The sequence below is a fragment of the Chionomys nivalis genome, chromosome 16, assembly GCF_950005125.1.
Source record: "Chionomys nivalis chromosome 16, mChiNiv1.1, whole genome shotgun sequence".
Classification (NCBI taxonomy): Eukaryota; Metazoa; Chordata; class Mammalia; order Rodentia; family Cricetidae; genus Chionomys; species Chionomys nivalis.
In genome coordinates this window covers 47,598,702-47,611,977 of record NC_080101.1, presented here as the reverse complement: position 1 = coordinate 47,611,977, position 13,276 = coordinate 47,598,702, and the positions used below count along the sequence as shown (strand labels likewise).

The 13,276-nt window shown below is 42.2% G+C and overlaps 1 protein-coding gene across 3 annotated transcripts in view; it reads right to left on the bottom strand.

Moving 5' to 3' along the window:
• Nucleotides 1-13,276, bottom strand: part of Sgk3 (serum/glucocorticoid regulated kinase family member 3) — a 105,776-nt gene that overhangs the window by 29,650 nt on the left and 62,850 nt on the right. For all 3 annotated transcript variants that reach the window (XM_057790921.1, XM_057790923.1, XM_057790922.1), the window contains exons 3-6: nt 9,086-9,169; nt 6,571-6,643; nt 5,954-6,029; nt 295-382 (exon numbers count right to left, since the gene is read on the bottom strand). In XM_057790921.1, coding sequence (XP_057646904.1) covers nt 295-382; nt 5,954-6,029; nt 6,571-6,643; nt 9,086-9,169 — 321 coding nt within the window. The remainder of the gene's footprint in view (nt 1-294; nt 383-5,953; nt 6,030-6,570; nt 6,644-9,085; nt 9,170-13,276) is intronic.

Below are 13,276 nucleotides of genomic sequence, written 5' to 3'. Positions count from 1 at the left end.
CACACACACACACACACGCATGCACCTCTATATGCATGTCCACACACATGTATCATACAATACCACAGGCAGACACACAAAGAGATAAAAGAGGGGACTACTCAGTAAACAGTGCAACACTGTTTCTAGGCGTCCCACAGTGCAGGAAGCCGGGCACAGACATAGCTACTTGGTTCCCAGTCAACGCTGGTCTCACATATAGTGCAACACTGTTTCTAGGCGTCCTACAGTGCAGGAAGCCGGGCACACACACAATGCTGGTCTCACACAAGACTGCGTCTCTGCGGTGGCTACCTTCGGAGCACTTCTTTCATCCTCATCCTCAGATGGATCTGACTGGTGTCTGGGGCTGTCCATCTGAAGGAAGGCTCTGACATCTGGGCTGAAAACAAAGATTACCTTATTACTTCAAAAGCATGTGTGCGGCATCTCCCTTCCAAAAGGAAACGGAAATAGAAACCACCATATTAGCAACTATAACAAGAAAACTACAAAATGGATTATTCATTATTATAACAGGAGTCAAGAAGTTCTGCTTTTAAAAAAGAGGGCACCCAAGAGGGGAGCAGGCGAAGCCACAAGCAGATGGTTCGCACAAGAGGAAATCCAAATGGAAACTGTTACTGAGACGCGCTTCATATTCATTAACTAGCAAAATCAGGACAGTGGAATGACACCCAGAGTGGGAAGGGCCACGCTCATGTGCCGCTGGTGAGCTGGAGGATGAAGCAACCTTCCTGAAAAGAAATGTGGCAATACTTGGAGAAACTGTGAATACGTTTTTCCTGGACCCAGACATTTCCTTTCTAAATAAGCCACGGCGTAGGAGTGAGGAACACGACACCCCATGTACAGACCCATCTAAAAACCAGGAGGCTTATTCCAACCTTACCTCTCTCATAATCAAATGGAGGCAAAGGGCCACCTGCCACCAGGAAGAGTAAGCCAACTATAGTAACTGCCAATGGGGAACACCAGCTGGCAGCCAGCGATGAGAAGAGCTAAACACTCCGGCGTGGAGTGCGGCCTGCGGTGCTCTGGCACCATGGTGAGCAGAGATGGCTGGCTCCCCTGTGTATTCACTAACACCCGCAGATGTGAGGCAAGACTTTCCCAAGATTCAGGGCTACATTAGAGTAGATCTCCACAGTCAAATGAAACGGGTACAAAGACTCAAGCTGATGCTGGGGGGGGGGGCACTAAAATTAAAGCAGACCATTCATGGACAATGAAAACCCCAATAAATGGTCAAATTGCTATCTTGATGTTCACACATCTATCGGGATTTTCATTTCCATGAATTTGTTTGTTTGTCTTTTGTTTTGTTTTTTTTCAAGACAGGGTTTCTCTGTGTAGTCCTGGACATCCTGAAACTCACTTTCTAGACCAGGCTTAATGGGAAAAGTCTTGTTAACCAATAATCTTTAAGAGGTGGGTCTTGGTTAAGGCGTGGCGTCTTTGGGACCCAGGGTAAAAAGGTGTGCACCTCCTTGTCCACTTTCTCTTTGTCTTTTCCCTGTGGAACATTGCTGTGCTTGGATTTCTGTTTCCTGTTTCATGAGTTTTCCCCTTATAAGAAATAAAATATAATTGTTTTATTCTTAGCTAGCCTGGTTATTTCAACACAGGTTGGCCTCAAACTCACAAAGATCTGCCTGCCTCTGCCTTCAGAGTGTTGGGGTTAAAGGTGTGAGCCACCACCTCCCGGCTCCAGAAATGGTCTTAACAACTCAATACAAATAATATTTGAAAATTGTGAAAATAAAAAATTACCTTTAAAAAAGAAGCAATTTACAAATGTTAAGCATCATTACTTAAGGATCGACTCTCAGGGTTACATGCACAAAACCTAAGAATATGTATTTCCCCAGACTTCATACATGAATATTCACAGTAGCATTATTTGTAATATTACAAAAGGAGAAATGCCACAAAATGTCCATCAACTAAAAAGTGGATAAACACAATGTGGTTAAACATGTATCTGAACAGGATTCAGCAATAAGAAATAAAATATTTATACCTGTTACAATAGTGATGAATCTTAAAACATTATACTGAATAAACAAAGGAAGAAAAAGAAGACACATATTGTATGCTCCACCCAAAAGAAAGCCTAGAACGGACAGCTCTTTAGACAGAAAGGAGAGGAACGGCTGTCAAGCGTTTCCCTTGCTGAGACAATGGAAATGCTAGATTGGACTTTCCAGTGACAGGAGACCCAGATGGCAGGTGTCCAGCATTGCGCATATTCTGAAAACTACTCAATTCTGTGCTTTTGAGAATCTAGAAAAATGTCAACGTGGGAAAAGGGATCTCCAATTTTACATTTTATGTTAGCTTGATTATGTTAGCACAATTTTGGTTGTGCTGTACTTACATTTTTATCTTGTGTTTCCTACTTCAAATTACTTCATAAGCATTTCTCTGTGCTGCTAAAGGCTGCAACAATCAGATTTGACAGATGCATGCTCCTTGTCACGTGGATGCGCCCAATGCATGCTCTTGTAACACAGATACACCAAATACTCTTCTCACACAGATACACCAGTAATGCATGCTCTTGTAACAGATACACCAAATGCATGTACTTGTCCCACAGATGCACCAAATGCATGCTCTTTTTTTTTTTTTTTGATTTTTGAGACAGGGTTTCTCTGTAGTTTTTTGGTTCCTGTCCTGGAACTAGCTCTTGTAGACCAGGCTGGCCTCAAACTCACAGAGATCCACCTGCCTCTGCCTCCCGAGTGCTGGGATTAAAGGCGTGCGCCACCACCGCCCGGCCAAATGCATGCTCTTGTAATGCAGATAACACTAAATGCATGCACTTGCCCCACAGATGCACCAAATGCATGCTCTGTCACACAGATGCATGCTCTTGTTACACAGATATACCAAATGCATGTTCTTGTCACAGATACACCAAATCCATGCTCCTGTTACAGTCACCAAAAGCATGCTCTTGTCAAACAGATGCATCAAATGCATGCTCTTGTTACACAGATATACCAAATGCATGTTCTTGTCACAGATACACCAAATCCATGCTCCTGTTACAGTCACCAAAAGCATGCTCTTGTCAAACAGATGCATCAAATGCATGCTCTTGTTACAGTCACCAAAAGCATGCTCTTGTCACACAGATGCACCAAATGCATGTTCCTTGTCACAAAGATGTACCAGATAGATGCCCTTCTCACACAGACACACCAAATGCATGCTATTGCCACGAAGATGCACCTAATGCATGCTCCTTGTTACACATATGTACCAAATGCATGTTCTTGTCACACAGATATACCAAATGCATGCTCTTACCACACAGATACACCAAATGCATGTTCCTTGTTATACACATGTACCAAATGCATGCTTTTGCCATACTGATATACCAAATGCATGTTCCTTGTCACATAGATGCATTGCAGACAGCGCTCCAAAGGAAGCTTAGCACCATGGCTGCATTATGACTTGTAAGACAGATTGAAGCATTTTTAAAATTTCTTATTTGTACATATGGAGGAGGAGAGAGAATGTGCCATGGTTCATATGTGGAAGTCAGAGGTCTTCTACATTTATGTGGGTTCTGGGGATGGAACTCAGGTGACCTGGCTTGCATGACAAGTGGCTTCACCCACTAAGCCATCTAACCAGCCCCCAATATTTTGAAATTAAAACCATTTAGTTTGGGGTCAGGCATTATGGTGCACACCTTTAGTCCCAGCACTTGGGAGGCCAAGACAGGAGGATCTCTGTGAGTTTAAGGTCGGCCTGGTCTACAAAGTGAGTTCTAGGATAGTCAGGCTGTTACAGAGAGGAACCCGGTCTCGGAAAACAAAACAAAAAAAGTTTAACGTCAGGGCACACTAATCTATGTTTTTAAAAACAAAATTGTGGTTACGTCGTGGGGGAAAAAGAACGGAAATTGACATGAGGTATGTGAGTGGCTTTAGAGGTGCCTGGACCAAGTGACCGGTGATGACTGGCCTGTGCACAACTTTAATACAAACCAAGGTGCCCAGATTGTTGTGCCCTGGTCAGTTATGCATGTTTGTCGACACACCACATGCATGCAGAAGAGGGCGTCAAATCACCTAAGACTGGAGTTACAGATGGTTGTGAGCCACCGTGTGGAAGCAAGGACAGCCAGTGCTTTAACTGCCGAGCCATCTCTACAGCCCCCCGTTTCCATTTTACTTCAGTGTACAGTGTTCACATTGGCTCCCTCTCAGGTAAGTGCATTTATCCATCATTCTTTATCAAGGCAAATTTTTGTGTATTTTGGTTTTCAGTTTTACTCACAAGTTTAGGTTTTAGTCAAACATGTCATTGTTTTGCTTTGGGATCCATTATTTACAGCCAATATTTTTTTGTTCGTTTTGTTTTTAAAAACTCTTTTTCCTCCAAAGGCTAGAGAAACAGACTGGATCCCAGTTAAATAATTTTAAAGCCACGTTTTTCATGAACAGACTGGATCCCAGTTAAATAGTTTTAAAACCACATTTTCATTAAGTTATTTTTAAAAATACTTTTCACTGTCAGAACAAAGCTATTTGGGGCCAAGGAGAAGTTGTGACAGGGTCAAACACAGCTCAAATTCATCTTGAACTTCTTATCCTCGTGCCTTTCTCTTGCAAGTACGGGGATCACATGCATGTCACCAGGGCTAATGAAGCCATTTTAAAGTGTGTTTTCCAGACAGCAGCAATAAGCACGCAGTAAATGTTCATGCTACACTTGTTATCTGACATCTGACTCTTTCATATGCTGTATTTTAAGATAATTTGATATTAAAGTAAAAAGTAAGTAATTTGTTTTTTAACAAAAGATGGGCTCTAAGAAATACGAAGTGTCTCATTTTTTGAAAAGAAAATGTCAGCTAAAAAAAAAGCTTAAAACCTCTTGGTTATTTGTTCATGGGGTTCTAGAAGTTTCTTCTACCCTGAATGAAAGACGGTTACTTATAAAGTGTATGTGTATATCATCTGTTGTCACAAGTGATCCAAGGAAAGGGAATAAGTGTTCAGCCCCAAAGGGACAGATGTAGTATTACCACCCTGCCTCCTGCAGGGCTCAGGCAGGGCTCAGAGACGGTCTCAGAAGAGGAAGCAGAAAGGTAAGATCCAGAGGTTGGGGAGGATAGGAGTGGAACTGCCCATGCTGCTGGAACACACAGTTAACACTCATTTAGCTTAATCCTCGCAACGTCGCCAACATTGGGGTACTTTTCCAAGCAATGGAAACAAATATAATATTAAACAATTAGCAAGATGTTTTAACTACATAATACAAACTTATTTAAACAGTAATCCATAAAATTCCCATGTCTTCTGGTCTACAAGAGCTAGTTCCAGGACAGGCTCTGTAGCTACAGAGAAACCCTGTCTCGAAAAACCAAAAAAAAAAATTCCCACGCCTTGATTGGTATTTTTGTCAACTTGAAACAAGCCAGATTCATCTGTGAAGAGGATTCTCAATCAACAAAGTTCCTTCTCAAATGCCTGTAGGAAAGTCTACTATGTATTTTCTTCATTAATAACTAATGTGGGTGGGTCCACCTCACTGGGATGATGCTTTCTGGCCAGGTGTTCCTGGGCATATGGGAAAGCAGGCTGAGGAAGCCAGGAGGAGCAAGCGAGTAGGCCGTGCTCCTCCATGGCCTCTGCTTTAGTTCCTGCTCTGGCTTCCCTCAGTGATGGAGGTGACCCAAGAGTTGTGAGCTGAAGAATCTTTCCTCCTCAAGTTGTTTTAGGTCCCAATGCCCTATCCCAGCAAGAGAAACCCAGCTAGGACAGCACACACGTGCGAAGGGAAGGAAAGGGGAAGAAAAAGGGTAGACTTCAGGGAAAGCGGACAGAGCATCAGGAGAAAGGGCTCTGTAACACTGCACACAAAGTATAAACTGCCCACAGATGGTTCCACTGCTGCTCTAGACAAAAGGGAAAGTACTTACTGGTTGTAAAGCTCTGGATACCTGACCAAGTTCTGAATGAACTCATTCAGTCCTGCTCTTCTTTGTTTAATAAAATCTGGAAGAGACACACACCAGTAGTCACATTTCCGTCAGCCTACAAGATTATCATGAAACATTTATGGAAGAACACACAGGCCCAAAGCGGTAATCCGTGGAATAAATGATTACAGACTTAAGACCCACACATGTGATCTGAAACTGGACGAGGGCTTTGCAGAGTTTCACTGTCAGAGTCCAGAGAGTAGAGATAATGCCCACAGCACTCATGTTTCTAGGAGTGAGGAGTCTTGACACTAAAAGTTGTCTCTCATCCGAGAACCATTTGCCATCTATCCTTAACACACCGTACACACGCCTTCTTAGCAGTGGCGCAGACTGTCCATCATAGACTCATGGGCAAAACAGGTGTAATAACAGTGCATGCCTGAGGCTGAGGCACAAGGATCACTAGCTGGAGGCCAGCCTGGGCTACATAGCAAGATTCTGTCTCCAAAAAGCAGAAAGTTCTGAACAATTATATTCTTCAATGAACACATGGCCTATGTCTTCAAACTTCAACCAGAGCTCAGCAGTCAGACCACGGAGCTTTTGCTTACCTGGGTCAAAATTATCACCGAATATTCTCTTGGCAGGAATCTTCAGAGCCATAGCAGGAAACTGTTTCTTCAACTAAAATTTAAAAACAGCCTTCTGTGAGCTAATTTCTATTTAATCCCTGCACAACACAGTATGATCTTAAGGAAAATTTATAAGACATATTTTAAGTATGATGCCATGAGATAAAATACTAAAATATATGAATAAAACACCACAGACTGACTAATCATCCTATTTTGTCCCATGAAACTGTTCAGTAACTGTTCAGTATGTGACCTTGGAGAGGTCAATGTCGGGATTTGTTGTTTCCCATTTGTAAAATGGGGATAGGCTAACCTAGCACCTTCCAGATTTTGTTGGGCAGTTAAAGAAGATCATATTTGTTAAGCACTGAGATTGGAAAATGGTACCCAGGCTCTGCAGGTGCTACTCACCTTTTCTCTAAAGAAATGTGCTCTCTGTGGTCTACAGCAACAGATTAATAACACTTTCCAGAGAAAGGGAATTAATTTTGGTTTCAATATTCTCAACTCTAGCTTGTTCCTTATTAGTACCTAATACATTTGTTTATCAAACTCGTTTGAGGGGAAATTGACTTTTATTGAGGAACTATTTGTTATATATCCTGAGCACTTACTGTATATAGAAATAAATTAAACAAAGGGCAGTCAAGTTGTAAGCTTGCAATAGGAAATCCACACGCATACCAAGTACAGATCTAACTGGCAATTAATAGGAAACACAAAGAATAAAAGAATGTATTAATCACTGCATGCTACCGGCAGCAAATCCCAGACCAAAAGAGGGAAAAACAAATGATATCCCCCACAAGAAACACATAAACTGGAAGACACTTAGCAGACTTATCAGCTGGTCACATAAACAGACGGGACATGCTGCTATGAACATAGTTGACCACATGTCCTTGTGGCAGGATTGAGTGTCCTTTGGATATATACCCAAAAGTGGTATTGCTGGGTCTTGAGGAAGGTTGTTTCCTAATTTTCCGAGAAATCACCACACTGACATCCAAAGGGGCTGCACCAGCTTTCACTTGCAGGAGTAGAACACTGGTTTTTTTTAAGTTCAATTTCAATTAGTGTATCATTTGAGTGTTGTTTAGGACATATACAGTGACGTGCTAAATAAGGTGAGGACTCAGAAAAAACCGAGAGACACTGTGACTCATCTCAATCCACTTGGGAAACTGTTTTGTAGCTGAGACAACCTTAACTTCCCTAACATATTTTTGAAAAATCTAACAAATGAAACCCTAGAGATTTACATATTTTCTCAAATTATACTCATGTCTGCGCGCGTGCGCATGTAATGTGTGTGCAGAGCCTTTTGAGGCCAGAGAGAACAATGAAAACCCTAGCATTGGAGTTCCAGTGAACCACCCACCATGGACCCTTTTGCAAGAGCAGCAAGGGCAAGGGTTATCTTCCTAGCCCCAAGATTTACATACTAAGATCAGAAGATAAGGTTAAGTAATGAAAAATTACCTTTCCAAGTATAAAGAGAATTTTCTAGAGATGCCTAGCAATCTACTCATTATACACACTGGGAGATCAGTATCTTTTATGGCACGAGAGAAGAACTTACACATGGAGCTGAAGGCACAGTGTTTTATTTACTTGTTTGTCTTCCGTAACTGAACCAAAGCTTGGGACTCAGAGCTGTTCTAACCCAGGCTTCTGCAGTGACGGACTCAAGAGACGCGGCTTGAGCATCTTAAGACTTCTGAGACAGCATCTTCCACCAGAGTCAGCACCAGCAGAGTCTGGTCTGATGCTGTCAATGACCTTGGTGTCTCACTGCCTTCGCTATAAACTACGCTAGACTGTGAACTATTTAATAGCTGGATTATGGATTAAAATGGCTTCAGTTACTTAGACTTCAAACTCCAGTGGACTGCTGGAAAGGCAACATTCATTTCCACTATTAGTACCTGAAACCCAGAACTGACAACTTCTAAGAAGGACACAGAAGAGGAGTGTGGGCTGATCCTTTGAGATCTCAGGCTTAGAGTTGAAGATCTGAACCAGAACTGCCTCGACGGATACCATATTACTTGGCACAAGTACTGGCGCCTGGCGTCATGGAACCCTGAAATGCCCTTGAGCTCCTCACCTCCGTCTCTCACTGCTCGTGTGGAACTGCCTTCCCACATTTCACATAAAGACAATAAATTAAGATGCTTTTAAAGAATCCCTTTCTCTTTTTTGATTTGAAAGATGTCTTGATTTGCTCATTCAAATACATTTCTCAGTTCATGGGATTTTTCTCAAGCATTTAGCTTTAAACAGAAATGTAGTTACTCAGGCGGTGATGGTGCACGCATTTAATGCCAACATTTGGGAGGCAGAGGCAGGGGGATCTCTGAGGTCAACCTGGTCTACAAAGCAAGTTCCAGGACAGGCAGAGTTGTTATATAGAGAAATTCTGTCTCAAAAAACAAACAAACCAAAAAAAAAAAAAAATCAAAGAAAGATAAATAATGTGGTCTCTTACAGTATTGTAAAGTTTGTCAAACTCTGCATATCTCCTGAAGACAAACCACTCACTTCTGCCCACAGACACTAGAACTTTATAAACCTGTGGAAAGAAAAAGAAAATGATGCAATTTAACAAATTTTAACTGCAAAGAAACCATTGGCTGTTTAAATACATAAAATTGTCTTCATATCTGCGAAACTGACTTCTGTTCGTATCATTATCCAAGATAAAAAAGAGCATGCCCAGTGAAGTACGTGTTTCATCTTGTCCATTTCTCTGCTGTTGTCCTAGCAATGTTAGCTACTCTTTTTCCTTGGATAATTTAGCATTCACATTTTACATTTTATGTAACGCCTCCTTTGTAACAAGCTTTAACCGCGCGCGTGCGCACACACACACACTCACACACACACACTAATGCAAACTACAATCTGAAAGGTCTTCCATCCTGAAGACCTCATTACAAAGGAGGCAAGAAAGGAGCACTTGACTACGTAGCTCCAGTAAAACACAGCACTGACCTGCCATGGAAGTTCTGTTATTTTCAGAATAACCGTGGATATATGAACGTGCTCCCTATAAGAGCTACCTGAATTCTAACGCTTTGCCATTCTTGCCTCATAATTCTCTTTCCTGAGAATAAAGAACTATAGACCTAACCGATGCCATTTTCATACTTACCAGCTTACTAGGCCTTGAAATGTTAAGCGTTTTCAAAAGCAACCCCTGACCATCATAAATACTTACTACTACTTCTTTTCCTCCAGGCCATCTTTGACACACTAGTTTTCAAATCAAAATCGTATCCTTACATTTTCCTTAACGCCATGGTACAAATGTGTCTAATGCCTTCATAGTACAGCCTCGTTTAATCATGAGCAACAATCCTATGAAGCAAGCAGAATTATAACCCCTACTAGATGTGAGAAAATGTCAGTCAAAAAGTTGATTTACTTAATCAAAACACTGCACAACTTTAACTACAATCCGTATCATTTCCTCCCATTATATATCAGACCTGGCATTAAATCAGCAGCAGGTACAGAATTAACTTTCACAGTTCAGTCCAAAGACACAAGTTCACATTCTACAATGAATTGTGAGGAAAGAGTTGGAGAACTCAAAGATGCTACCATTTCTAACAAAAAGATAACTATAACTAAAGTATATGAAGACAGAGTTTCTGGTGAAGGACTTGGGTTTAAACCCAATTTTTTTTTAGATTTATTTATTTATCATGTATACAACATTCCTTCCATGTATGCTTGCATGCCAGAAAAGGGCACCAGATATCATTCTAGATGGCTGTGAGCCACCATGTGGTTGCTGGGAATTGAACTCAGGACCTCTGGGCTACAGAGAAACCCTGCCTCGAAAAACCAAAAAAAAAAAAAAAAAAGGACCTCTGGAAGAGCAGTCAGTGCTCTTAAGCTCTGAGCCATCTCTCCAGCCCATAAACCCAATTATTTTTATAGTGATAACTAGACTTGTCTTGCTTCAGGTGATTTCCTACACCTGTGTCCACAGTCTCTTAGTGTCAAAGAAAAACAGGTTCATCCCAGACAACCATGCAGATGCGTACAAATCATCCTATTCCACAAAAGGTAGGTAATTTGCATCTACACATCTATACTAGGTAATACTGTGAGGAAGACATAGTTCTGGTATTCTATGATATACCATATAAGTGGCCACATTAACAGAGCCCTTGGCTATAAAGCCATATTAAAGCTGTATCTTTCTATGAGAGAAGCAATGCATGACGGGAGGCAAGGCAAAACCCCTGGTACCAGTCGCCCGGCAAGGCACATGTTATCAGATGAAGGACAACAGGGCTCAGGCCCTGGAGCTACAACTATCGAGCAGTCAGAGGGCTGCTTTAGAGTCAACTGTTAGTTCATGGTGTAAACACACTTCAGATGTCAGGAAAATTTTGTTATTTTCAGAGAATAAGCATGGGCATCCCTTTACAGGTAAAACTATGCAAAACTACTGAGTTTGTGTTGGCAATAAAGAGGAGACTCGGTCAAGCGCCAGGCCGTGGAGTCTCCTAATTAGGAGATGTGGAAGCAGCACTGACACAGAGACCGAACCCTGGTCTATGTGACAGGGGCATCTTAAGTCCCTCGTACTGATTTCCTGGTGAAGATACAGAAGAGGGGGGAGGGCTGACTCCCCTGGATGCCCAACCACAGCCAAGACCACAGCCAAGTCTGGATTCAGGACAGAGTCTCTGGAGCAAACCACACACACACACACACACACACACACACACACACACACATGCCATTAAATAAGTTTTAACAACAACAATAAAATGAATGGGCAAAACCAAAAGAAATTTTCAAATCAAAAAATTTTTTTTCTAAGATTCTTATAATTTTTTATTTTACATGTAAGAGTGCCTGCATATATATCTGTGCACCATGTGCAGTGACCTCAGAGGCCATAAAAGGGTACTAGATCTTCCAGAACTGGAGTTGAAAATGGTTGTGAGCCACCACGCTGGTGCTGGGAGTTGAACCCACGTCCTATGGAAGAGCCACCAGTACTCGTAACCTCTGAGCCATCTCTCCAGCCAGGTAATTCTCATTAAACCTACACTAACTCAATTTTAAGGTCTCATGAAACAATATCGAAGGAAGTCCTTCCTCAAATGACCTTGCATTTCAGCAGGCAAGGCATTCAGAATAAGACAAAATATATTAAGTAAGTGCTGATAACGGCTACTTACATATTAGGTAAGGTATACAGGACAGCAAACGAAAGCAGCGTGGAGTGTGGAGGTGCTACTTTGTATTTTAAGTGGTCACAGACACACAAAGCCTCCAATGGGGAAACACTTGGGCGTCTGATGGAAGTAAAGGAACAAGATGACTGTCACAGGAACTCTGAAACCAGGGCACAGCACGGAAACACCAGGCCCTGGCAGAGGCTTCCTGACTTTCACGGATTGTGTGGAAGCCTCTCTCCCTGATAAGGGCAAAGGACACCTAACTTAATCCACCGTCCACACAGTAGGAACGTCTGCCAAACTTGATGGGAGGCAAAGTTCTGGAAGGACAAAATGGCCCAAAGGTAAGAACAAGGAGAAAAGGAAGGAATATATCACATACACTCCACATTTTATCTAAGATAGAATAGTCCTTGCTGACCTTCAAGGTGGCATTGCTAAAAATACACTTATATAAATGTATTAATAAGCATGTACTGTTTAAGATACTGTTGTTAAAACACACATTGTCACACATACTCACAGATAAACACACTTTGAAACCTAGAGGCTAAGGAGAGACAAATAATCAGATACACACTCCAACCTCTCTGCATCAATGCAGGAGGTGTGTTTGTTTAGGAGGGCAGAATAAAGCCAGTGACCACATCTAGGACCTTGAGAACGAGCTACCATTTGGGGTTACTTCTGCAAGTTAATAAGGCAGAAGATAGTAGCTGAAGCAGTTAGCTTAGGATTTCAGCTCTTCTCAACTCCCATGTAAACATGGATTTGAGCTGAAAGTCACTTGTCACAGGGTTCAATGGCAAGGATCCAGTCACGTACTCGTTACAGATGAGGGGTGGCCCCAAAAGGGGTCTGATGAGCAATACTGAGAACAAAGGCACTGCGTTAGCCGAGTGCCCCATGAGACCCTAGTCACACCAACAGAAGATATTCTCATCACCCCACAATGGCAGAGGGCAGCTAAAACACCGGTTAGAAGTCCAGGTTGCATCACGTCAGCCACAGATATTCTCTAGAATGCAACTAACAAGCCGGGCGGTGGTGGCGCACGCCTTTAATCCCAGCACTCGGGAGGCAGAGGCAGGTGGATCTCTGTGAGTTCGAGACCAGTGTGGTCTACAAGAGCTAGTTCCAGGACAGGCTCCAAAGCTACAGAGAAACCCTGTCTCGAAAAACCAAAAAAAAAAAAAAAAAGAAGAATGCAACTAACAGCTGGAACATTACAGATGTGCAGGGACGACAAGAAGGAAGCTACAGAGCCATTTACTCCACGAATACCCTGAAAATGGACACCTTTCCTCCTATAAATCAAAATGCAGACCCCTCTGTGTGCTTTGAATACCATTGGTTAATAAAGGACTACTTTGAGCCTATAGCAGAGCAGGGCGGAAAGAGCTAGGTGGGGAAAACTAAAGTGAATGCTGGGAGGAAGAAGGGCAGAGTAAAGAGAAGTCACGGAGCCCCGC